Here is a 27,612-nt window from a genome sequence, read left to right on the forward strand (position 1 = left end):
TAGCTAGGTTGATGAATTCTTCCCTTGCCCTTGCCAAGAATGCAGGTGGTACCATAGCAGCTTATGGGGCACTGTAGCACTTGTGGGCGTGACCCTGCTCTGTTGGCCTGACCTCACATGGGGCATGTGAAGCAATACTGCATGGGGATGCTGTTTTATAAGAGCATGCACCCCCTCCTCCCCGGATCCCCATTGCATGCAGTGATAGGGAGGGAGCACTGCTTTCTTCACAATAGCATCCCGCACCTGATACTAGGCACAATCCCATCGGGCTTCATCCCACTACTGGGCACAGACCAAAGCAGCCAGGCGGCTCCTTGGCTGTAAAACCAGGCCTGGGCCGCCCTCCCCTACAGCAGGTAAAGTGACCACAGGTGCTGATTTTGATATTTGGTGCTTTTTCTTATATAGGCGCCTAATCCTATTTACACCCCACCCGCCCCTCCCCCCACTTTCTCACACGGGCTGGCTGGTCACCCGGACAGCCAGGGGCAGTGGGCGACCTTCCTCCAGCCAGTTTCTCACCCCCCCCCCAAGAGCCCCGCGCAGTTGGGTTGATCCAATTCCCAGCTGCGGCTACAGCCCAGCGAGCTGGGGCTGCCCGGGACTTTTCCCTCGTGGCGGAAGACGCGGCGCCGGCAAAAGGCTGCCGCGGAGCCTCCCTTTGGCTGCCGGGGGACAGACGGGGCGGCCGCGGGGGCTTTCCAGGGGCGCGGAAGGAGACAGAAGCCGGAAGCGCGCGCACCGGTGGTCGGGGCGGGCAGCGGGAGGGACCCAGCAGCCGAGTCAGCCATGAACGCTCCAGCGCCCCTGCCCCTAAGGGCGGGGCCCAGAGTGCGTGCGCCCCATCGCGCCGCTGTCGGGAGCCGGTTTCCACAGTAACCTGGGAGTCGCCTCGCGCCTATCTCCCCGCTTCAAGGGCTCCGCTTCCGCCTTCCCGTGAGGCTTAGCGCGGTAGCCAGCCGGGCTGGGAGGCGACGGATCCCGAGCGGGGTCACACAGGGGGTAAGGGGAGGGGCGGACGGCCGAAGCGGGAGGCGAGGCGCCATTTTTAAACTCTCTCGGCGGCTCGGCTGTGGTAATCCCCGGGTGAGTGAGTGAGGGAGCGATTCGGATCTATGCGTGGGGGCCCGCTGGTCCCCTCACTCTCCCCGTCGATCGGTCCCGCAGAGCGGGGCGGTTTCTGTCGCGGACGGGGCTCGACGACTGGTTCGTGGCTCGGTCCCGGCCCGGTGCTGTGCCTGGCTGCGGCTGCTTCACCCCTCTCCTTCCCCCTCCCCCTCAGTTGGCACCCTTGTGTCCGGCGCTGCACAGGCCCCGGCCGCAGGGCTTCTAGCCAGCTCGGGCAGGGACTTGCCCGCAGTGAGGTCAGTGGCGGGGCGGGGGACAGAAGCCGGCTCTGCTCGTCAGGAAGGACGTGGGGGGCCGGGGAGTCTCCTTCCATTGCAGCAGGAGCTCTTCTTCCCCCCCCCCCCCCCCGAGGGTGACCGCTCACCGCTGCTGGCACCTCGTCCGCCCTGGGCTCCTGCTTACACCGGTCGCTTCGGGGACGCGCTCCGCACCCGCCAGTCGTGATCGCCGGACGGGAAAGGTCCCTGCCTCTGCTGCATCACCCAGAGCGAGGGAGCGTGAAGGTGACAATGATCGATGGCTTGGCCGCAAAGCGTGAGAAAGTCCTGCCAGTTGTGACATGCGGAAGTGTGCGTGGCGGGGAGCGACTCGCGGGGTCGTCACTGGGCAGCTCATCTGCGTGTGTGTGTCGGGGGGGAGATAAAAATCTCGTGCACATTTGTAAAAATGGCTTAGCCCCTGAAATGAGACAGACACGTTTCACAGACAGCTTTGTGGGTCGCAGTTGCTGTAACAGGGATACTCCGTTTTCTAAGTAGCCGAAACCAGCAAGTTGTCTAGCGTATGTCACTTTATCAGCACTGCGCATTGTGAAATAATACTAACTTTCTCTGTTGCTTCTGTGGTGGCTTTAAATAGCTCATTACCATCTGAGACCCAGACTTCACACAATGTTATGAAAGAAGTGGTGACAGCTGAATTGAGCTCACTTGCAATATATTTAAGAGCTTTTTGAATATTTTCCAGAATTTCTGTATTGATTTGTGAGCGATGAGGTGGGTGAGATAATATCTACCTTGTTTTGCTAATATCCTGGGACTGACCTGGCTACAATTACACTGCATACAACAATGTGTTGATCTGTGTTGAGTTCCTGTGCTGCCCCACCAACCCCCTTATGGTCTCCAATACTCTCCTTTTTCTGGGTGGAATTCTACAATTCTCTTCCTCCGGTCTGGGGCCTTAGGCTGCAGACCTCTGCTATTTTCTGCTATCTCATTAGGTCTGATTTAAATTTAGCACCTGCAGGTCTGTTCCCTCAGGCCAATGACAAGGTTATCCAGTGACCAGTCAGCTTTCATAAAGCAAAGTACTATTTATTCAGAGCAAAAGCTTTTTACAGAAAACATCCTAAAGCAATAAACAGCTTACATGAATGTCTGATTTACTAGGCGGTGCTCCATCTTCCACATGGAGCCCCTCATAGGTTTAAAATACTGAAGGTCCTCCTACAGGGCTTGTTTCTGTTGGTCGCGGTTTCATGTCTGTGTTGGTTCTTGGATGGTGTCTCTGCTCCTTCTCAGTCAAGTCAAAGGATTTCTGCTAAGGTCTTTTAACTAGGTCAAACCAGTCTGGGTGCTTTTCCTCTAGGAGGGTGAAACTTCAAGACTTGTTACCTGCATTATTTTAGTATTGGGGAATTTGCATTAGTTGCTCCCCATTGTTTTTAGTTCTTGCAGGAAGCATTCTTTATCATACCCATTAGCCAGGAATACAATCACTAAGAGGCCCATACAGATACATATTACGTCTGGAAAGCTAATACAATAATATTTGAATATTCCACAGTTCCACCTTCCAAGCATTATATCTGTCCCATTTCAATATAATAGGTGTTAAATGCTATGGAATATTTGAATATCTAGGTATTTCTACTGCACTCCTCACTGTGGCATCTAATTTAGAAGTAAATATAGTATACCAAATAATCTACACTCGCTGTTCCTCTTTGGGGGGGGGGGGGGGAATGTGTGTGTGTGTGTGTGTGTATGTGTGTTGTTTTTGTTTTTGTTTTTTATGGAAAGGGGAAGTCAAATCAGCGACTTTCATGGTGGTTCTGATTTCTTCCAGTAGTGAGTTCCCCATTTGCATGTTGCCAAGAGAGCTGTTTCCTGCAGGAGAGAATCTTATTTTGTTAGGCTGATGATCATGTTAATTCACAGTAACAGAGATGTCCTGAGAAACCTGGTGAATAGGGAGTTGGTACTGGCTTTGCATTCTAGAACACTGAAATAAGTAGGTAAACAACTTATTCTATACATTATATGAAACTACTATTAAACTTTACAGTAATAGCTGAAGGAGAGAGTTGGGTTTTTTTAAAGTCTGACACAAGGCTGAACACTACTTGTCTTGTTCTGCTCTGGCCACAAAAATCACATTCCACATGGTTATCTAACTTCATTGATCATAAGAGTGTTCAAATACAGTAATATTTTGTAGATTAGACAAGGCTATGCTGATGAAAGCAGAGCCATGAATGAGTTATGCAGGTAATCCCAAACAAATGCTAGTGAACACTGAAATCACCATTATGTAACTTGGTTATGTGCATAACTCCAAAGTGCATCTTTCTCATTTTTTAAAATTTAAATTAGTATGATTACATATTACATATTTTTCTCTAAACCTAGGTTGTCTTAGTTACCATTTACAAATGTAAGTAACAGCAATTCTATTAGTATGTTTTTTAAAAAAGTTTTTAAATAAGATTTTTTTCAAATGAATTGTAATATCATGACTTACAGGACTGATACCTCTGAATTTGCCGGGCTGTGAAGCAAAAGTTGTAATCCATTTAAAAAAAACCAAACCCAAAAGCTGACGCATTCCAACTCTCCATTTAAGTGAGTGGGACTTTGAGGGATAGAATTATGCTGGTTGGAAGTTTAACAGAAAACTAATTGCTTTAGCATTTTATTCTCCTCTCTAACATTATTTTAAAGTTAGATATTTAGCTTTGAAAAGAGAAACGTTTTATACATATACATACACACACCCTTGATCTGTCTTACAGGTTGCAAGAATTGACACCCATTCCTGTGTGTGCACATGCCTGGGTGTAGATATGCAGGATGATACTGTAAAAGATTTTACAGACATGAATTTGAGATGGCATGTTTTGATTGACCATGTGCTAGATATTTTACAGAAAATCTATTTTTAGAAATGTTTGAGAGGTTTAATTGTTGTCTTTGAACTATATAAATATTTCACATTCCTCTTTTTCTAAAGCTAGATTAATTTAGTTATAATAAATTAAACTGTACAAGCCTCAGAGGGAGAGAGAAATTATAACTAATTTTATAACTCTTAAAAAAACAAAACCCGAAACTGTGTGTGTATGATCTAATGTTGTTGTGGATTTAATATATGATACATGGCTATAAACAAGTGTCTTATTCCCTTAGCCAGAATGGATGCATAATGCTCCTGTATGTAGCCCTAATAAGGCTACAAAATGCTTTCTGCTTATCCAAGAGTGAATATTGCCTGTCTTAGAGCATGGACTAATGTAATTTGGTGGGAGAAATTCCATACTGGGAGGCAAAGGAAAGAAACAGAATGTTAGAAGTCACTAACCATAGATTAATGAGCAGAGATTAAAATGGTTGAAGGTGCATGTTCTATGCAATTTAGCACATGGATGGTAATGCATAATTGTGTGTATGTACTTAGGCAAATCAGAAACTTTAATGGGACAATATAAAGTATTTTTAATAACTGATAGCTTCAGAATTTTATGCAGATTTTAAAATTTACCACAAGATGTCACTGTAATAAAAAATAGGGCTATTTTGTTTTATAGGTACCACTCACTGTTTTGACATTTTAAAAACCTCCTTCGTAAACTACTGTTCTCTTTCCTGTTCTCAGAATTGTATCATCTTAATTTCCAGTTCTTCCTCGTGAAATGTCACTGCAGGTGAGCACTGTGAGCACTTCAGGTGCTGTGTGCCTTGTTTCTCAAGCCATTGAGCAAGAACAGCAAGAGCCATTAGGAGGGCATATGGGCTTTCCCATCTGTGTTATTCTGGAACTGAGGATATAAAAGGTTCCATTTCTTAATTGTCCCTCAGATTCTCTCTTTCTGATGGCTGGTGTGTTCACAGAACCTCCACCTTGCGATATTTGCTTCAGTTTCAGGCTTGTTCTCCTTGTTTGAATGTATTTTTTCTGCTCAAGTAAGATATTCATCTTGCTTAAATCTTTTAGGAGACTTAGATCCATTTTTGGAACACACTCAGAATCTCCTTAATTAGGGGTGCTTTGCCTAGAGGCTGTTCCTTATCTCCAAAACTTGCTTTCAGAATTCTGAAGACTTTACAGCTTGGGACTTGGAATTTAGTTTAAAGATCTGAGCCACAGTAAAGTTAAGTTTTAGGGATGGCCACCATAGTTCTTTTCAGATGGCAACTCCTGGCTTGGAAATTCGTGTGGGTGGGTGTGGGTGTGTGTGGGTGGCCTTAGTGTTCTTCATTTGGAAGGTCTGCCTAAACATTGTCTATAGCCCTTGGAATTTTAATCTATTTTTGACCACTTTTCCTTACACAGATTGAAAAATACACCCATTGAAAAATTCCTTACACCCATTGAAAAATATTGTGCCATTGTGCTTGGAATCGCTGTCTGGTTCTTGCTTTCGCTCTTGAAAAGCCTGGTTTGAAAAGTAGATTGCTTGTTCAGAGGGTTCTTCAGAATTTGTTTTACTGAGTGATTAGTGCTCAGAAATGGAAAAACAGGTGCAGGCAGGAAAATCGGAAGAATAGTTGTCGTCTTTTTCTTCACTGAATGCCTCAATTTTAATTTCTTTCTCCTCTGGGCAAGTTTGGACAAGACCAGTCAGAAGAAATACCAATCATTTCTGGCACTCTGCCTGCACTAGCACTTCAACTGTTACCTATGCTGGTAGAACTGCCCTCAGAAATAGCAAATAGAATTGCTTTAAGACTTATGCCTTGTCAACACTGAGATTTTAGTTACCAGTATAGCTGCCAGTGACTAAAATCAGAGTAGCCAAGGTTAAGGAAGTTATGAAGCTTTGTAATATGAAAGCATAAAATAGTTTGTGAAGCCTTTTGAACCATGAATGAGTATTACTAATTAGTTGCACTTGTGTTTGCAACAGGTAATTTGGCCTCCTGGGAAGCCTTCAAGAGAAAAGGTGGATGGAATCCTTGTGAAGGGGTAGATTTAGGCTGAATTCATTTACTTGGTTGTCAACTCAATAATATTTAGCCAGAATGGATACTTTCACCAGCATACTTCCTCCAATAAGTGGAAATAGTGATCTTGTTGGTTCACAAGCAGAAATACAAAAACTTTTAATCGATGAAAGAATGCGGTGTGAAAATCATAAAACAAATTATCAAACTCTAAAGGCAGAGCATACAAGGTACAGTACTATAAATGTCTGTTTTTCTTATTTTGTTTGTACTGTTAAAAGGTAAAGTTAAATATTGGTAGGAAAGGTTTTAGTTTTAGCTAGTTACTTGTCTGACTTTAATTTGTAGTAGTACAGTTGTTTACTGGAGTCAATCATGAGTTTGGCAAATTGCTCCACTGAGGAAGGGCTTTGATTGTTAAAATACTCAGTGTTCAATAGAAATGTACCCTGCTACTCTCATTTATGCTTAAGGATAAATTTGAATGTTACTTTTCTAAAATAATACTTTGAGTTAGTTACACAATAACAATTTAAAGGTCTCTTAACATATGTGAGGTGAGAGAATATTTCAGAACCATCTGTAAATATGCAATAATTTCAAGAATTTAGGATTGTAACCATGTCAAATGTATTTTGGGGGAGGAATGATATCTAGTAGATGGTTTTTGTCAGAATTGATGTCTTTACTTTTGCTTCTGCACTTCTGTTACTGTGACTTCAGATATTTCATCAGAAGAAAGATCTGTTTTTAGAGGCTAAATGGGTATTGTTAGTATAAAATAAAAATAGTTTATATTTTGCAGATTACAGGATGAGTATACGAAATCACAACATGAGCTCAAACGACTGTTAGTTGAAAAGCAAACCGTCCACGACAAATTTCAGTTTCTTCTTGCTGAACTCCGAGGGGAATTATTAGATAAAACTAGGGAACTAGAGGAACTAAAGATGCAGGTGAGACAATAGTTACCAGAACTTAATACGAATTTCAGTCCTTCTGTAGAAGCATTTCTATAATATATCTTTATCAATATATTGTTTGTTTTAGCCTTACTTTTTCTTTCTACTTGTTAAATTGGGTCTATTACAGCCATCTCCTCAAATCCACAAATATTGACTGAGTTGCACTCAATATAATTTGACTGCTGAGGCACAAATGAAGTGACCGTTAAAACTTCTGGCACCATTTAGATCTTCTAAACTCTATCATGCATTCCATTAATAGTAATCTCTATCAGTATTTGAAAAAGTGCCATTAGTGGTCCACCTCTTCATTACTGTGTTCTAGTATTACTAATGTCAGGGTCTCTTCTTCTGAAGGGGTCAAAGTTAGTTATACTGGCTATGGAGAAGGCTGAAGAAAATTAGGGAGAAGCATATCTCTTCCTTCTGTCAACAGTGCAGCTGGGATTCTGCTATTCTCACTGGGATTTCAATCAGCTTATGCAATGCATTAGTCCCTCTTGCTAAATTCCTCTGTGAGATGGTGACACAGAAAGAAAAGAATCTTACACCATGTGCATTAAGACCTACTGAAGAAAGAAAATAAAGCTTCCATTTTCCTTCAGCCTCTTTTCTTCCTCTGCCTTCTGTCATTTTATGAGCTTACATCAGCAGTGCTTGTTTTCAGCCAAAGATCCCACTTCTGCAATTTGACTTTTGACTGACTGACAGAACATATTCGTCCCCATTTCTAACCTCTCTAGTCAGAGAGCTGCCTTATAAAGAGGGCTTTCACCTGTGGCACTCAAGGTCTGAACATGTTCTGGGAAGAAGCTTATGAAGATGCCGCTATTCAGCATTTGTTTTTCAACTGTTCCAACCTGCGATGTGCTTGCTACAGCACATACATTGCACCTGGTATCGTGGGGTTAGCCAAAATTAAAGTTGTGCAAATTGAATGTTGATTGTCAGGATAGTCTTTTCTACTTTGGATGTCGATGAAATTTTCAGGAATCCATTTACATTAATTATTTAACATTTCCCCACAGTTTGGAAAGACTAGAGTTGATTTTCCAGTGACTAGTCCATTTGGTGATCAGTGTTGATCTGCAGGTATTTTGGCAGTCAGCTTCAGAAGGCAGGGTTTCATGCTGGCTATTCAGCAGTCAGTGACATAACTTCCTAGCATTCTTTCTGAACAAACCTTCATCTCCTCTATTAATGATCCATCTTCTATATGTCAGCATTTGCCTCAGGTTCGTCACATTTTGGTTGTAGTATCAGTCTTCCTGAAGTGGAATGGGTTTGTAGTAATCCTTTTCCTGTCCCACCTACTCAAATGAGTTCTTCCCTCATTTATTTTGCATCTGCAATCTGCTTGACAGACTTCAAGGGTTTGTGTGATCCAGCATGACACATGAATTGCAAGAGCTTTCTAGTTAAAATAAAAACATAGATTCCTAGAAATCTAATAGAATTTGTTCAGGGAAAGGCAATCCTGTCTGAAAATTCTAAAGATCTTCTGTCTACCCACAGTTCTGAATGAAGGAGAGAAGTCTCTTTCTTGATGCTGTTTCCAAAGCTGGTCTTCACTTCACTTCACAAAGCTGGTCTTCACTTCACTTCTGAGGCCCAGAAAAGCAGAAGGAAAGTGGGACTTGTCAGAGGCTTTGTTCTTATGGGAGGCAATTGAGAGTTGGTACAGGGAGCTCTTTGGCCATTCAGCATCTTGCCATGTTGGATTTAAGCCATTATGATCTGCTCTTCTATAAGACTTTTAGGAACATTTGTTCTTTTGTTTTTAGGAGTCACTTTTTTTGTCAAGGTGGAGAGAGTTCTTAAGGCAGGCAACGTAGTAAAAAAACAAATCTTTTAGTGAACTGGCATTTATTTATTTGGGACATTCTTTCTACCAAAATCAAAAGGGAAATATTCTAAACACTCTTCCTGCCTCTCTTTCCAAAATTCTGTTTTTCAAGTAGTAATGCCACATTTCTCTGGTTCTGCAGCTACCACAGAAATCCAATCAATTTAATAAAGGGTGCAATCTATTGCCAATCTGATTTGATATACGTGAACACTAACTGAAGTTAAAAAAAAAAATTGCTCTATTTTAAGAAATACTGCATCTCAGAGCAGGATGATCTTATTCTTTAAAAACAAACAGCCCCCCCCCCCCTTTTTTTTTTTTTGGCTCTAGTGATAGAGAAGTGTAACCAGAAATCTTTCACTCTTCATCAGGAAAATAAGAATGCAGTAAGACAATGCCAACAGCACTTTTCTGTGGGATTTTTCTTTTCTGCTCTGCTCTGTGCCTATCGAAGGTATCTACTTTGTTTTTCTGAATCCATTCATAATTGTTAATCTAGTAATAAAGAAAAGAGAACAAATCATTGAAAAAGCAGAATGGGAGTGGGAATAAAGCAAGTACTTCAAGTCTAATGATCAGGCAGTGAACTACGGTAATTAGGGAAGAAGGCAGAAAAAGGCAGTGAGTATACTGTAAGGATCCTGAGTGTACCTTATTTGAAGAACTTCAGAGATGATGCAATGGCTGGATTTATTTCATATATATTTAATATTACTAACCTTTGCAATGTTAAATTTTTTCCCCTCAGAAAACATGTAAATTATTGCTTGATTGATTAGCTTTTTATGAAAGCAGGAAAAAAATTAAAAACAAATTTTGTAAGTGGCATATGTTCATAAGGAGTTCTTTTGAAATTGTATGTGGAATGTTTCATTGCCCAACATTTGTTTTCCAATATAAATTGCTTTAATATGACTGTTTGGTTAGTTATCCTACAGTACATTTGTTTTCTGTACATGTCAGGTACTAACGCCTCAAAAGCTGGAGTTATTAAAAGCACAAATACAGCATGAACTGGAAACCCCTATGAGAGAACGCTTTCGGAAGCTAGATGAAGTAAGTAATAAGTATTTAACTTTGGTTTGTATAGACTCTGAGAGAGGATTTGTTCTGATATTTTGCATGGCATAAAAATGATTTATAGATTAGGAAATTCAATGGCTATTTCATGAAATAAAACAGACATATTATAAGAATAAATACTTATACTTTTATCTCCTTTTGAGTGAATCTGTGTTCTACTTTCTAATTTAGGAAGTAGAAAAATACAGAACAGAGTATAACAAACTTCGTTATGAACATACCTTCCTCAAATCAGAATTTGACCACCAGAAGGAAGAACATGCACGTATTTTAGAAGAGAAAAAAATAAAGTATGACTCTGAGGTAGGTAGAAAATATGTAATGTAAGTTAAACCGCTATAAAAGTGAAGGTCTTTATAAAAATATTTTTAATGAGACTTTTGCTATCGTAGTGTAACTTTAACTATTTTGTCATCTTTAATATTCTAATATTCTATGATATCACAAGAATAAAAGAGTTGGAAGGGATCACAGTACTGTCAGCTCTCTTAAATGTTTGTTTTGGCCTGGTCCATAACAATTTATATCAGTTTGTTCAGGATATCTTCCAAAAATATCAGTTGTCCTATTGCAAATAGGCTTGTATTTCATGAATGACAGCCAATAACTTTGCTTGCAAACCTTTATTTATTGGATTTGAGAGAGATTTAGATAGATCAATACATCTTCTTTAGTCCTAAATTAGTAGCTCAAATAGCCTAAATAAATTTAAATATAGAATTTAGGTGATATGTGATTACTAACCATCTCAGTATTTTCTGCTGCCTTTTTCTTTGAACAGGAAAACCTGTCCCTCTTTAAGTTTCTCAACATCCTTTTGTTAGCCATTTCTGAAAAATTTTCATTATATCTCTATTACTGACCCTTTAATCTGTTTCAAAATTTGTCCTCACCTATGATTAGCTCTTGGGTAAATGATCTATTTTGTTTGGAGCCAAATTTTCAAGAGTCTAAACGGCAAATGCACATTTGTGCACAAGTAAATATATAATTACCAATTGCACCCCTGCACATATCTCTAGCATATTATATTTAGGTGCTTACCTGAAAATTTAGCCAAAACTGATATTTATTCTGAGACCTGTAATATGCAAATCAGTTATGGTATCCACAGTCAAGTCTTGAGACTCAAAATAATTCAGGTCTTCCGTTTTATCAATTTTTTAAGATCCAAGATTTGCTGTTCAGCTTTGGATGCTTTCCAGTTCAAAACCTACATTACTGTTAAAATTATAGGTAAAATTATTCCCATACGCTCTTATTGCAGAGATGGCTTTGCTTTGTTTTCCATCTTATAACTAAAACAGGATAACTTCACCCAACTTTCCAAAATCAGAAACTGACTGTGGAAGTTGTCACACCTAGCAGGCTCTTGCGGGAGGGGAAATCCTTTCTTCCAGGGATGGAGGATATGTCCACATTGTAATTAGACACCTGCAGCTGGCCTGTACCAGCTGACTTAGGCTTGCGGGCCTTGGGCGAAGGGGCTGTTCAACTGTAGTGTAGATGTTCGGGCTGCAGCCTGAGCTCTGGGATCCTCCCACCTTGCAGGGTCCTGGAGCCCTGGCTCCAGCCCAATCCCAAACATCTACACTACAGTTGAACAGCTCCTTAGCCCAAGCCCTGCGAGACAGTCATCCGGCCAGGTCCAGCCATGGGTTTTTAATTGCAGTGTAAGCATACCCTGACAGGCCTAAATCCTATTGTAGTTGTTCCATGGATCTTATTACTCAAAGAAAATAAATTAGCATTTAAATGCAGATAGACTTCCTTATTTAATGCAAATGGCTGCTCTTTTTTCCTTAATTCTGAACTTGTGTATTATTTTGACTGTCGGCTAAATAATGTAAAGGTTGTATTTTTTTTTTGTATAACTGTTAGATAGCAAGACTGGATAGAGATAAAGAAGAACTGCATAATCAGCTGCTTAGTGTTGATCCCACAAGAGACAATAAGCGAGTGGAGGTACTCCTAAGAGAAAAGGCTCAACTACATCAAAAATTAAAAGGTTTAGAAGCTGAGGTAGCAGAACTAAGAGCACAGAGAGAAAATAGTGGTATGCAAGCAGAAAATGTCCAAAGAATACAGATACGGCAGTTGGCTGAGATGCAGGCTACAATGAGATCTCTGGAGGTAAGATGTTTAATTGTCTCCCCGTGGAACATAGCAAATAAACTTAGACATTTTTGACCAGTAGACTCTGGCTCCATATTCATGCTAAAGAATTATAAATCTTTGCATTTTCCAAGCTTACTGTATACTTATGATTTTATTTTTAAGTCATCACGTCTTAAATTCTGTCACTGAATGGGCTACATCTTGAGAGATTCTCACAGATCATGTCCTTTCTCAACCACAGTCCTATTTGCAGTCACTTAAGATGCATGTGTGAACTGCAGTTTCTTGACTGGACTTTAATAATGAGCAAGTGTGTGTTTTAATTGTCTTTAATACAAAAAAAAAAGTGTCCTTTTGAAAAATGTTAATTATATGATCTACTTCTGCTCTTCATTTAATCATTCCTACTCATTGTGTTCGTGTTTTTCTTCCTGCTTGCCTACAACATCGTACTCCTCTCTCCTGCACATGTTGTCACAACTTCCTAGTTCCCTTCTCTTGTCCTCTTGCACATACTTCCCTACCACAAGGTCCCATCTATCCTGCTGCTCTTCTGTACATGCTTTTGAGGTTTCCCTTCACAACATTCCTCACTGGTTTGAGGGCTTCAGTCCCATTGATGGTTTCTGGCTATTCTCCTGTTGGCAGCTCCAGTCTGTGATGACTTTTCCTCCTTCTGTATAGCTGCAGCCCATAGTTAGGCTGGCTTCCTTTTCTTTCTACTTTTACAGATGCCCAGGCTCTTTACTGCAACGAGCTGTAATTCTGTAAAAGCAGCTGGAAACAAGGAAGAGCTAGCACTATATGCCTGCCATATTGTTGTTGCTCACCATCAAGTGGCCTGAGGACCACAACTTGACAAACACTGCTGTAGATTTATTTATTTTTTTTTAAATAGGGGAAGGCATCTTAAAGACCTATCAAAATGCACTTCAGTGTGCTTAGTTCTACTTTTAATCTTAATTTAGTAATTTTGAAAAATCTTATTGGCGAAAAATGACTTGATTGAAGTCAATGCCCCGGGTTAAGCATCTACTTAGTAAAATTTCAAAGTGCCGTCTCCCAACACCACAAAATGCAGAGTAATGAAGCTGTTTATCCTTCGTGGTGTTGACTTTACCAAGGTATACTGTAGGAGTTTTGTGCTGGGCTGTGAGTCTACAGTTAGTTTTTTTTGGAGCACTGCTCACAGGCACACACGTCCTTGCAGCCTAGCAGTTTACTGGCCGAGGGTATAAATACCTGACTCCCCAACCAAGCCTCAGTTCCTTTTGCCTCCAGGAGGCTTAGAGGATGTGAAAGGGTGTATGAGAGTCTGGAGGGGAGGGGGGGATGCAATGTAGTTGGAGAAGAAGAGTTATTTTGAGTAAATTAGAGACTGAACATATTGTATAACACATGTCTTTTAAAAATAAATAATTAATATGGAAGCCAGTAGTGCCCCAAAGCCCTAATCAAGATTGGGATCCTGTTGTGCTATGCAATATATAAGTGCATATCAAGAGATACTTGCTGCTCGAAAGAGCTTATAAATACTTTTTTGTTCAAGGCAGAAAAGCAGTCAGCTATGCTACAGATTGATCGCATTGAAAAAGAATTACAGATGAGTAATGAGCAGAATACTCTCTTAACCAGCAAACTGCACAAAGCTGAGCGAGAAATAGGTGCCTTGGCCACTAAAGTAAGTGCATGTGTGGTATCAGCAATATATTTTCACATCTGGTTTCAAGCTGAAGAAAAAGGCAATTTCATTTGACTTTAAAACTATATTTCTCTTTATTTTTAATATAAAACTATTTTCTGCCCTTTCAAAGTTTATGGTAACTGTAATAAATTGTTCTTTCATTACAGCTAGCAGGATAGATACAGTCTGTGATGCTACAGAAAAACATGATCATTAATAGTGTCTCTAGAGACAGATTGTATCCTTATCTCATTCTGTGGATTTTTGTTTGGTTGGTTTTCCTTTTCTACAGTGTGGTACTTGAAGAGACATGTTTATTACCGTATAAGGTTTTTTCAACAGTTAATAAAACATGCCTGGTGCTATCAAGTAAGGATTGTGGTTTTTTACTTTAGTAAAAAATCAATGGGTATAGTGACAAACCTAAACAAATAGTGCTAGAGCTTTCAACTAAAAAGAAAATTGGATTACAAGATTTGTGTTTTTTAAAAATAATTCTAGCTAAGAAGAATCCTATTTGTCTATATGAATCATTCATTTTGTAGACTGAAGTAATGAAAACAGGGTTACTTATCAGTAACTGTTGTTCTTCGAGATGTGTTGCTTATGTCCACTCCAATATAGGTGAGTGCACGCCACCATGCACGAGTTCCTGGAACTTTTTTCCCCTCAGCAGACCCCGTAGGGTCGGCTCTGGTGCCCCCTGGAGTGCCACGCGCATGCCGTGGTATATGAGGCACCACCGACCCCATGGTCCCTCAGTCCCTTCTTTCTGCCAATTCCGACAGCGGGAACGGAGGGTGGGTGTGGAATGGACATGAGCAACACATCTTGAAGAACAACAGTTACTGGTCAGTAACCCTGTTTTCTCCTTTGAGTGCTTGCTCATGTCCATTCCAATATAGGTGATTTAAAAAGCAATACCTTGGAGGTGGGTAGGAGTTACTGGTGAGCAGTCCTCAGCACGGCTCTGCCAAATCCCGCATCCTCTCTCGCCTGCTGAACGATGGCATAGTGGGACATGAAGGTGTGCACCGACGACCAGGTGGTGGCTTTGCAGATGTCCTAGAGGGGCACCCGTTCCAGGAAGGCTACAGATGAGGCCTGAGCTCTGGTTGAGTGCGCTGTGATGACACCTGGAAGTGGCACCTTTGCCTGCTCATAGCAGTACTTGATGCAGGCGGTGATCCACGCGGAGATGCGCTGGGAGGAGACAGGTGTTCCTTTCATCCGGACCGCCACTGCGACGAAGAGCTGTGTCATTTTCCAGAAGGGCCTCGTCCTGTCGATGTAGTAGGCCAGGGCTCGTCTCACGTCCAGCGAGTGCAATCTCCGCTCTTCCACTGAACCACTTGGTTTCAGAAAAAACATGGGGAGGAAAATATCTTGGTTATAATGAAACTGGGAGACCACCTTGGGCAGGGAGGCTGGATGGAGGTCTCAGCTGCACCTTATCCTTATAGAATACGGTGTGTGGGGGCTCCAAGGTCAAAGCTCTAATCTCGGAAACCCTTCTAGCCGAGGTAATGGCCACCAGTAAGGCTACCTTCCGTGAAAGGATGAGAAGAGAGCATGAAGCCATGGGCCCAAAAGGGGACCCTGTAAGTCTGGAGATGACCAGGTTGAGATCCCAGGGAGGCACTGGGTCACAGAACTGTGCATAAAGCCTCTCCACCCCCTTAAGGAACTTGACTGACATGGGGTGGGAAACAGGGATCTCCCCTCTAGCGGCTGATGGAAAGCCGAGATGGCCGCCAGGTGAACCTTCAGGGAGGCCAGTGCCAGACCCTGGAGTTTTAATTGGAGCAGGTACTCCAGGATCGCCTGGATAGGTCAGATGCCTGGCAGAATACCACGGGACTCCGCCCAGCAGGTAAACTGCCTCCACTTAGCCCGATACACAACCTGTGTTTTCTGCTGCCCAGCAGAACTTGTTGGACCTGCGCCAAGCAGGCTCTCTCCCCCTCCGTCAGCCACAGAGCCTCCAGGCCGTGAGGGATTCCAGGTCCTGGTGAGGCAGGCGACCATGGTCCTGGGAAAGCAGATCGTGCCGCCTTGAGAGCTCCACTGGCGGGGTGCTTGACAGGTCCATCAGTATACTAAACCAATTCTGTCTCGGCCAGGCTGGGGTGATGAGTATCATGTCCGCCCTGTCCCTCTTGATTTTCAAGAGGACCTTGGGCAGGAGCGGAATCGGGGGGGGGAATGCATACATGAGGGTCCCCTTCCATTCAATGAGGAATGCGTCGGATATAGAGCCAGGCTCGCGACCCTGGAGTGAGCAAAACCTCAGGCACTTCTTGTTCCAGGACGACGCGAACAGGTCCAGTTGGGGAACACCGTACTTGCGGAAGATGGAAGTCACTACCTCCGGGTACAACGACTAGTCGTGGTGGGTTGAGGCAGCGATCGTGAGAGTCACTAGGTGGAAAAGCCTTGCCTGGCCCAGCCACTCTAAGCCCTTGAGAGCTTCTTTTCTATCACTAAACTACTCTACTTAACAGTACTTAATACCTAACTAGCTATACAACACCAACAACAACCGTTCAACAAGGGGAATGGTACTTGCGAAAAGCAAGAGACATTCCAGCAACCATCACGGGCGGAAAGAAGGAACTGAGGGACCATGGGGTCAGCGATGCCTCATATACCGCAGCATGCGCGCAGCACTCCAGGGGGCACCAGAGCTCACCTACGGGGTCTGCTGAGGGGGGGGAAAAGTTCCGGGAACCTGTGCACAGTGGCACACACTCACCTATATTGGAATGGACATGAGCAAGCACTTGAAGGAGAACTGTGTTTGTATTTTCCTTTCCTTATGGAGCTGCTCTGAAAAGTGCTTATCTGGTGACTTTCTTCTAATAGTTAAAACAGAACTTAATTTTCCTCAATTATTCTTTGACTTAATGTTAGCTTTACTTCTCTTTTGTATACCAGAAAATATACTGCACAATCATATGTAAAAGACAAGCTTCTCAGTTTCCTTCAGAACAAGAAATCATTATCCATGTCCTTTAATCAGAGCAAAAGCAACGCTAGAACACAGTGACAGTTTGATTTTTTTTTTTTTTTTAATCTATAAAATTCACTGAACATGTGTAGGTATTAGTTTAAAGTTTATTCTTTTCAAGGCTTTGCTATTAAAGAAAGCAATATTTGGGTTAACCAGTGTGTAGTGCATTATTGGACAACAGTTGTGGCTTTCTACAGATTGATTGAGTAGGAATAAGTTCTGTTTGTTCCTTTACTTGGAAGAGTTGCCTTCATGTGGGGCTCGATGGAAGGAATGAAACAGAGAAGCCTTCTTGGATGACTGATATTCTTTCCTACATAAGATGAAGATAGAGAGAGAATTAAAGTGAATGAAATATGTGGCAAATTGGGATTTAAAATAGTTAAAACTTGTGAAAGTGTCCTTTAAACTGACACTAAAATGATCAAAATGCTTTTGGAGTAATTTATGGGAGAAAACAACTTAAGTATCTGGACATGCTTAAAGAAATTAGGCATCACAATTTGTTTCAACTAATATACATCTCTTTTCTGCAGTAGTTGCCCTCTTCCCTAAATAGATGGGAACAGGCCCTAAAATAATCAGTTCTGACCCAATACCAACTGGAAACTCTGATTTATTTTTTTGTCCAACTGCAGCACCAGTTTCCTACCACACCACATCTGACGTGAAACTGAATCTAGAAGATTTGGATAAATAGGTTTTATGTGCCACCAAATGATACAGACATAGGCTAATTGCTTTATGTAAAAAAGAAATATGACTCAGAATTATAGTTCCATAGAAGAGGATGCTTGGACAGACGTTATTTTAACAATCCTCACTACTTCTCCTGAATACATCTTGGAGAGCATTCCAGTGGAAATAATCATACACTTATTTCTATGTACAAGCTATTGCTGGTACATAGAATAAATATACAAAGTAAACCCTACTGCCTTCAGTATGTAATGGAGAGATTGTGGTTAGATTGCCCACACCATTTCCGAGACTGCCTACAGATTCACAACTTCTGGTGACATGAATACAATAGCATGTGGAATTACCTTCAATACAGTTTGATTTAAAATCAAGCAAAAAACCGATGCACTTACCTTGTGCCTTTTGGACTGTGCTCTCCAAAACAATAGTGCTACCCGTTCAAAATATTACGTTATTTAGCAGCTATTATCATCATAATACGGCTCAAAAAAAGACATCTAATACAAGAAATGTAAAAGATGGAACAAATCACAGTCCAATTTAACAATACCAGGACTGGTTCAAGATGTGCTTTAGCACATCCAGTACTCGCAGTACAAATCAACAAAAAAGACAACTTTAGCCCAAAGCTACATTTCCCTATACAATAAAATTCTAACCTGCTGTAAGAAGGGGACAAAACTGCACCAAACATCCCACATGCCTGCTCATGTGACATGCCACACCTAATTCTTATTTATCTAATTATTTGATATATCTAATTATTTATATTATAATAGCACCTGGGGATCAGGGCTTCATCAAGCTAGGCATTGTATGCACAAATAAGAAGAAAGTCCCTGCGCTGGAAAGTGAGTCTCAGGTAACTTTTAAAAAAAAGAAAGAAAGTGAGCCATAACACCAGCCTGGCCCTTCTGTCCCTTGTTTCTCCCTGGCAGAAGCTGTACAAGGGGTATAGCCTTTAACTGCTGTTTTCTGTAAGACCCCAGGACTGCTGAGGAATTTGACTAAGTATTAGTGTTACTTGGAGGGTAGAAACTCATTTACGTATGTTCCTCTTCCCCCTAAGCAGGTCTGCTCCAAGAATGTGAGTAGTATGTCCCTCCATCGCTGCCCCCTTCCCCCTCCACATCCAGCCAAGCTTATTTCAAAACACAAGTGCTTTGAGTGCACATATGATTGATGTATCCTGGATTTTGCGCCTCACAAAGCTCCTTATGTCTTTGCTGAATAATGCCCTAAGACGCCCTCAACTTCATATGTAAGCATCCAGATCTGCAATGTAGTTATTTAATAAGCTACTGTGTCATTCTTAACCTTTTACAACTTGTAAGTGTTAGCAGGTTGTAATTACGTTTGTCACTGCAAATGGATTTTCATTATAAGTGCTTTCCTCTAGATATTTAATTCTCACTGACCATGTAATTACTGTGCAGTAAAAGCCTAAACTGTAGAAAGTTTCATGTAGGCAGTAATTGCCTTTAGTGATTTGATGTCCTATTTAAAACTATTGTTTTTATGAGGCAGTTTGGTGTATGCATCGCAGTTTCAGAAAAGATGCATCTGATTTCAAATTATTTTAAAAGTATGAACAATTGGATTTTAAGAAAATCGTGTCGCAATCTGTGTTTTTTAGGTGCTGTAAGTAGTTGTCAAACTGAACTGAATATGGACTGCAGTGGAATTATTTTTTTTTTCCCTATCTTTGTATCACTTTGTTAGATACTCTGTAGCTTCATTTTGATTAAAAGTTGAGGGGGCTGAAGCTGGGAGGGAAAAACATGGACACTAGAGTGCTAGCAGATTGATGTAAAATGGAGGAAGCATCAAGTTCCATAATACTCTGAATGAGGCACATCAAATGAACAGCCTTCTAAGCATAAGCTGCACAATTTTGGGACATCTGCTTGTAGGAAGTGTGTGTGTTAAAAATGTCAAGACACCACATTTTGTTTAGAGATCCAATCTGTATCATTGGGTATGCAAAAGCACTGTAAATGAAGAGCACAAACTTTTCAAAAAAAGAAAGCTTTCCAGTCTGGTGCTTGTACATCACGTTGAACCAGCCAGCTACTACAACTTAGTAGTAGTCTGACGCCCTGGTTAACTCGTTGAGTGTCTGCTCTGAGTACATCTTTCCTATGGAGACGTATAGTGCAGAATTAAGCATGTACAATAACTCATATTAACAGTGACTTGCAATTAATCCAAGAATTTCCATTGTCTTCAATTTGAAGGATTTATGTAAAGAAAATGGCAATGGAGTATAATTTGGGGAGTCTCAGTATATTAATAGCCTTATTGCTATGGGGATATGAAATGTATAGCATCCTTAACCTGGACACTTGCTTACTCTGAAGTGGCCTTATAAAAACACTTAGAATTTATTTAACAATCTTCTAGAATAAGCATGGATTGCCATTGTTTAAAGTATTTTCTTGTGAGCAAGGTGCTACATGAAAAGCTTGGATCAAAAAAATTGCTAGGGTATAATATTAGTGATTTGGTTTTATTTTCTAATTCACAGGTAGATGAACTTAAGCATTCACACAAATTAGAAGTAACTAACATCAGACTGGAAGCAGCAAGAGCCAAAAGTGAGGTAGAAAGAGAAAGAAACAAGATTCAAAGTGAAATGGATGGTAACGTACAATTCGTTTCTAATGGTTTGTGTTGTAACCTGCAACTACTACCACACTACACTAAAAATCAACCCTGAAAAAAAACACATCATCTATTCTAGAAGAGAGAGTTGATCTGAAAATGAATTTGCTGTCTGAAAACATTGCCGTGTCCCCTGATCCACCAGGTCCAGAATCTGTGTATGAATAACTCCAATTTATGTAAATTAATGAACCTGGGACACATTTTAGCATAATCTGTGTTAATTCACATATTTAGATTATCTTCAATTTCATTGAATATTGCCAGATTGAATAGTCAATGTCTTTCTCTGTTAAATTTTAGTTCAAGCATTAATTATGTCTACAGCAGATTGTTTCAATTGAAGAAAAATATTGTTTCTAGCCTTCATGGTTTTGAAGACAATCTTCTTAAAATGGTTGGAGTGTAATCAATGTATTGTCTGCCTGAATCAGTAGACAGTCTGAAATAAGAGTTTATTGGGGTTGAATGCCAAAGCTTTCTGGGGGCAATTTAAATAACACAGTTAAAATGTTCAGCTGTGGAACAGTTAGCAGAACATTCACTTTATGCAACAATCCCAAAATACATCCCCCATTTTTCTGGATAAAAAAGCCAGCAGTCCAAACCTCTAATTCCCCCCAGCTCCCCAACTTCTAAAAATATAATTCTATGCTGTCAATACAAAAATGTGTAGTATACTGAAAATTGAAAAAGTCAGAGCAGAGTAAAAAACTTAAGTACAGTGTGTTGTTTGTTTTAATATTTCATTATTTATTTTGATACAGTAGAACCTCAGTTATGATCAGCTCAAGAATGGAGATTGTTTTTAACTCTGAACAAAACATTATGGTTCTTTCAAAAGTTTGCAACTGAACATTTACTTAATACAACTTTGAAATTTTACTATGTGCAAGAAAAATGTTGCTTTTAACCATCTGAATTTAAATGAACTAAGCACACAAACAGTTTCCTTACCATGTCAAATCTTTTTTTTTAAACTTTTCCTTTATTGTTTTTGGTAGTTTATGTTTAACACAGTACTTCTTTGTTTTGTTTTGGGGTTTTTGTTTTTGTTTTTTTGGTCAGGCAGTTGCCTGATTCTATACTTCCTTTCCAAATGGTTGACAGGTCAGTTTGTAACTCTGGTGTGTTTAATTTTGAGGTTCTCCTATATTTCATTCTACAAACCCCTTCACTTTTAAACTTACCTGAAGCTGTTGTAGAATTTATAGTGTCTTACTAGATTGCCTAAGAAACCAAGAGTCATTGCTACAAAATGTAGGTCCATCTTGTCATTTAGTACCTGGGCCCGGAATATCACATTAGTTTTCTCATTTCACTCTGCTTCCTATAGCCACAGTATTTAATCATTCACAATCACATGGGTAGGTAACTTTCCCACTACTGTTGATATTTCCACAAATCTCTGTTCTTCATAATTACCAGTATCTGATACATTGGAGTTTTAGGTTTTCAATATCGTCAGTGTTCTTCCCACTTCCACTCCATCTTATTTTAGTGAATTAAAAGAGGGGACATGCTCTAACTAAATCATTAAAGTTCCATTAGTGATTTATTATTTTCCCATCAACGTCAGTTTGTATAATGCATTTGCTCACTTAACCATTCCATATACAAAATGGAATGTTTTTCCACGGGCATTTGTTTAGCTAATGTTGCTGTTTACTAAATTTAAATTGCAAACTCTGTTCTTAATCTAAGCCTGTGCTTTTTATTTTAGTATTTTTTAAAAAAAAATGTTTAGGCACATAAGAATGTGTTACATAAGAATTGCTCTCCAAATATGTTTTCTATTTTAAAGTATTGTTGTTTAATAGTAGTAAAAGTCTTGCACATTTTAAATGCTTGAATATTATGTGAGTGAACAGTAGATTCACAGTTCCATTTAATCAGTGTTTGTAAAATGATTTTAATTTAAATATTTCATGCTGACGTGTATGTTGCTAGCTAACATTTTTAATATATAAAACAGGATTGCGTTCAGACAGTGAAATTCTCAAGGCAGCAGTTGAACGCCACAAGGTGCTTTTAGTAGAAAAGGATCGTGAGCTTATTCGTAAAGTACAAGCTGTCAAAGAAGAAGGCTTTCAAAAACTTGCAGCATTACAGGGAGAAAAGTATGTTCCCTCATTTACTGCTCAACTTTTAAAAAGGGTGGGGGAGAGCATGATTTAAACAACTTGTTTAATATTATATTTAACTGAACATTTTTGCTGTCACTTTGTCCTTGTAATAGTTCTTGTGTAAATAATGAACATTGTTTCAGGTTAGAACTTGAGAACAGATTAGCTGAGTTAGAGAAAATGAAAGTGGAACAAGATGCTTGGAGGCAATCTGAAAAGGAAGGGTATGAAGATAAATTGCGGGTTATACAGTTGGCAGAAGAATCCAGCAGAAGAGAGCTTCAGAATGTTAGGTAATGTATGGTTTTTTAAAACCTTGTTTAAAAAAATACAAAAAGTGTCTTTAAAAATATATATTTTTTTAAATTGCCACTTCATGTTGTTCAATAAAAATGATTACGCCTAAAGGTAGAGTGCTTGCCATGGTGAATTATACCAACAGTCTGGTCACTGTGGCATAAAAAAAGCAAACCATAAAGAATTTATAGTTTAACAATTTTTTTAAGTCATGAGTTGCAGAATTTTAAGCAGAATACTGTATCTTTTTCTTTTTTCCCCAATAAATGCCGTTTAAAGGAATTTTTAAATTAGTTAAATGTTAAAAACCGATCTCTCGGTGGCTGTGGGTTCAGCCCCAGAGCATCAGAAACCACCTTTTTTCCGTAGAATTGAGCTTCTGTGAACATGTGGCAAATCAAGAGGCCTAGCTTGAATGCTCCTACTCTGCAAGCCCTCTGTTCAGTACAAGTTTTAACTTCACAGAGAACTTTGACAACTGCTAAGTTCTTCAACTGTTTATCACACCCATGTGCGTAAATCCCAGTGTCAAGGATATCTAAAGTCAGGCAAATCCACTGGAATTCATGACTCCCATGACATTAGTGCAGTCCTAATCATACAGAAGAAACAGGACTTCTTATTTTATAATTGACACGAGTATATTATTCAGAGTCATCAGCCTTTCAAAGAGCTAAACAGATTGATTTGTTTAACTACTAACAAGCTAAGTAGGTATATTTTAGAATGGTTACATTTTAATTAGACAAAAATAACAATACTTGTATTAAATTTTAGGTTAAAACTTCAACAGCAAATTATTCAGTCTGAGGAGCTAGAAAAAGAGAAAAGTGAAAATGCGGATCTTAAACAGGCAAGTGTTTGTATTGTATTGTGATATCTTACAGTGAATAGTTTTCATCCCTTTATTTATTTAAATAAAAGCCTCTTATGTTTATAGTGAAACTTCATTTTTTCAATGCTCTTTAAAACTCATGGGGCAAAAAAAGCATATGGTAGAGGGCAGGTATTTTCTGAGCCATTATAAACTGATTTATCACAGCTTTCTGCTTCAGCTACTTATTTCTCCTTTTGTATTCGAAGGATTTCAGAACTCAGAATGTTGCTGGTCCTTTGGCATAATAAATACTGTTATGCACTGTTAAACTGGAGATCCAGATTCTATACACTTACAAACTGTTTCTAGGTAATACTTCATATTTACATTGCACCTTTCATACAAGGGTCTTCAGATGCTTTACAAACATTTCATGGATGAATAATAAGCTCAGGTGAAGTGGCTTGCCCAAATTGCACCATGAATAGTAGCAGTGTTGAAAATAGAGTGATGACCAGATGGCAAGTGTGAAAAATTGGGACGGAGGGTCGGGGGGTATAGGTGCCTGTACAAAACAAAGCCCCGAATATCAGGACTGCCCCTATAAAATTGGAACATCTGGTCACCTCAGCTGAAAATGCAATCTTAAGTCTCCCAATTCCCGATAGGACATGCTGTTTTCTGTGTAACTAATGAACCTGGCAGACCTTTAAAGAGAGGGAGACTGCAGTACTCCCTTTCATGCTTCCCTAGAATCCAGTTATGGAGCTATGTCTCTGAAAAACCTGGTTACTTATTTCGCTAGAGTGAATTGACCAATTGCAGTTTCAGCTGAGAGGGAAAGTAGATGTCTACAGTGGAAAAAAGGCAGTTACTAATGTCTTGACTCTTAAGTGTCTTTTTCAAAAACAAAACAAAAAAATCCCCACCTCTCGTAACAGACAGTTTGGGTGGAATTATCAAAAATGTTCAAGTGTTGGCCAAACTCTGCTCCTGCTGAAGTCTGGTAAAATTCTTATTTACTTTAATGGGAGCAGAATCAGACCAACAATTAACACTTCTGAAAATCCACCCATTACTTACATGCTCACTTATGAAGTTAAGGAAGAGTGTTCCCTGTTGGCAAATGATTTCTTCCATGTAAGCGTGGAGGAAAAATAAAGCTCAAGCTTGGTTATCCAGGGATGCTCTAACACACAGACAGTACATAATAATTTTCACTGTTGCCACTGTGAAACAGAGTTAAATTTAGAATTCCGGCACTTAACTGAGCTCCAATTAATTACCAGATGTAAGTGTTGTCTAATACTTCAAAGCTTCTGCAGCTTACTCTGCTTTTCTAAAACTCTGCTATTCTAAAGTTTCATAACAACAACATTGTAGTTATGGGTGAAGAGGCACATCTATTATGAGCCGCTGTCTTCAGGCACAAATAACTTTCCCCCACAAAAAAATTCTCTTTGGGCTGAAATTTCTGACTTGTTTAGTCAAAAGATGAATCTCCTTTTTGTTTGTTTTTGAAGTTTGAGGAAAATACATTGTGACTTTTTTCAGTTGTGTGTGTGGCAAAAATGTGTGTTCACGTTTAGGAAAATGGTTCATTATGTTCTTTTGTACTTGAAGCTGACATGCAAGGGAGTGCAGAGGTCATACTACCCTTAAGCCCCTTCACAGTCATGTAAGGTTGGGTCACAATCCTGGCCCTTTGTATTTATTTTGGATAACTAACTTACTTATTCTGTTAAAATATTGAAGCATCACAGACCAATTTATGATAGTCAGTGTCTCACTTCTGGGCTCTGTACTTCCTGCAAGAGTCCTAGGCTTTAACAAGGGGTACTAAAGAGTAATGACTTTTGCCTTTTGCTATCTCTCCCTCCTTGTAACCTCAGAGGAAACCTCCTGCCTTATCCACAGAAAACTTATTGTAAAAGTTCCAGAGAGGACAAAAAAGACCGTTTACAAAGACGTAGTGGGACAAATAGCCAGACATCATGGCAACTGCCTCCCTTCCCCTTCCCATTGTCCCAAAGTACTTGTGAGGAGTTCATATTTTTCCCTCAAATAAAAACTTATATATTTCTTTGATAGCAAATTCATGATTTGCAACTCCAAGTGGCCTCACTTTCTCAGTCTGAAAATGACATGCTGGATTCCAATCAAAAGCTGAAAGAAATAGTGGAGAGATTAAAACAAGAATGTCGAAATGCAAGAACTCAGGCAGAAAAGGCTCAGCTAGAAGCAGAGAAGTATGATTTGCTTTTTTGCTTTTTGACTCAATTTTTTTTCTCCACACTTGCATGTAATTCTTTAATAGTATTTCTCACTATCACCATGACTCACAGATAATGTAATGAAGCCCCTCTTTGTCCAGATCTTGACTGTGTCATGAGAAAAAAGAATTCCTAGAGTGTACTTTTAATTTCAGCTTCCTGGTGTAAAAATAGATTTCTGTCTTGTGGTTACATTAACAATATGGGTACACTTCCATTTTCTTTTCACTTATCAGTTACAATTGATCCTTGTTGAAATAAGTTTATATACATGGGATGAAATTCTGGTTTCATTGAAGTCCATGGCAAAATTCCCAGTATTGTCAATGGGGCCCGAATTTCCCGTATGGCTTCTGTTGTAGCAATGTTTGCAGTGGATAAAGGCAAAAATGACTTGTTTCTAGATCTCTGAAAAGGGTTTCAAGAATCATGCCAATCGTTGCATCAGAGTGTTCTGCTTTCTTTGTGGTAGATATATTTATTTCAGGTAACTCCTATCAGATTATCTCTGTGAACTGAAAATCTAGTCAACGATTTGGACCTACTCAAAACTGTGAATGATTTTTCTGTTTTCCTGCACCTTCTAGTGGTATGGATATGTACAATAAGAACTTGGTAACAAACACTGAAGGGAACGGAGATTGTTTTCCAGGACAAGAGTGCTGACAAACCTTCTTTCCTGGTACTTAAAGATTGTTACTTGAGCAAAACATTCGGAAAGTCTTTTCAGTAAAATACCAAATTATTGTAAACATGTTATTTTCTCTTGGTCAAGTGAGTGAAATAAAGTGTGTATGTCAGGAATCCTAGATGTTGATATTTATTAAAAAGAATGATTCCAGAACACCACCCTTTTGTTTACAACACCACTCTTTTTAATATTCATCTCCTAGGATGTTAGAAGACAGACATGTAGTGTGGCTGGAAGAAAAGCATAAACTTATACAGCGCCTCACAGAGAGAGAAGAGAAGTATGATCAGGTGAAAGAGAAACTACACCGGGCTGCTGTTGCTCAAAAAAAGGCATGTTGACTCTTCTTTACTTCAGAGCTTATGAAGAGGGAGAAAGTTCAGCTTTCAATTTGGGTGTGCAGAATTATTTTTTATATTGACACTTTAATTGCAGCATCCATGTAATCATTTATATAATAGCAAAATATATCAGGAGGGTTAAGATAGGCATAAATTCATTATCTGAGGCTACAGTGGTTGTAACATGCTATATAGGAGCCAACTGTCGTGTTCAATTACATACTTTTTTGTTATTGGTCAGCTTGGAGATGTACCAAGAATTAACCAATAGGCTGCTGTGTTAGATACCAATAGGAATGATGTTTCCCTTTTTGGTAACATCTATATGGTACATTGTTCCTACCCAACCAACTATTGGTTACACGCAGGTGTTGGAAATGCTGTTAATGGAAATATTGAATTTTATATTTTTGTTTTCCCTAAAAGTGCATGTTATGGAACTGCCAGAACAAAAGGAGAATTGGTTATTAACAGTTCCAAGTCCACATGTTTTAGACCATAACAAAGCTCAGGATTTGTGCATCATAAATACGCATACAGGATGCCTGGAACTTTTTTATAAAAGAAAAAGCTGATGTTAGTTCTTTAACATTGATGTCACTGTCACCAAGTGATGTCAGACGGGAAATAAAATCTACAGTTTCTAAGGTATTGCTAAGGTATTCTGAACAGTCAGTAAATGACGAGCTTATC

At 39.7% G+C, this 27,612-nt stretch overlaps 1 protein-coding gene across 6 annotated transcripts in view; it reads left to right on the forward strand.

The window, feature by feature from the left end:
- The first annotated feature begins 1,022 nt into the window (after positions 1-1,022).
- Positions 1,023-27,612, forward strand: part of CEP83 (centrosomal protein 83) — a 31,601-nt gene continuing 5,011 nt past the window's right edge. The window contains exons 1-15 of one of the 6 annotated variants that reach the window (XM_067559815.1): positions 1,023-1,634; positions 5,008-5,056; positions 6,260-6,526; positions 7,102-7,252; positions 10,074-10,166; positions 10,365-10,496; positions 12,075-12,326; positions 13,861-13,992; positions 20,238-20,352; positions 22,350-22,494; positions 22,644-22,793; positions 23,575-23,650; positions 25,706-25,863; positions 26,475-26,569; positions 26,781-26,891. In XM_067559815.1, the coding sequence (XP_067415916.1) occupies positions 6,375-6,526; positions 7,102-7,252; positions 10,074-10,166; positions 10,365-10,496; positions 12,075-12,326; positions 13,861-13,992; positions 20,238-20,352; positions 22,350-22,494; positions 22,644-22,793; positions 23,575-23,650; positions 25,706-25,863; positions 26,475-26,553 (1,635 nt within the window). In that variant the 5' untranslated portion in view covers positions 1,023-1,634; positions 5,008-5,056; positions 6,260-6,374 and the 3' untranslated portion in view covers positions 26,554-26,569; positions 26,781-26,891. Of the gene's footprint in view, positions 1,635-3,878; positions 3,978-5,007; positions 5,057-6,259; positions 6,527-7,101; positions 7,253-10,073; positions 10,167-10,364; positions 10,497-12,074; positions 12,327-13,860; positions 13,993-20,237; positions 20,353-22,349; positions 22,495-22,643; positions 22,794-23,574; positions 23,651-25,705; positions 25,864-26,474; positions 26,570-26,780; positions 26,974-27,612 lie in introns of those variants that run through there. The other 5 variants (XM_067559812.1, XR_010921992.1, XM_067559810.1 and 2 more) reach the window with 5 other exon arrangements.

Source organism: Emydura macquarii, unplaced genomic scaffold (genome assembly GCF_026122565.2).
Source record: "Emydura macquarii macquarii isolate MOO-44397 ecotype Brisbane River unplaced genomic scaffold, CSIRO-AGI_Emac_v2 contig_2205, whole genome shotgun sequence".
In the NCBI taxonomy this organism is placed as follows: domain Eukaryota; kingdom Metazoa; phylum Chordata; order Testudines; family Chelidae; genus Emydura; species Emydura macquarii.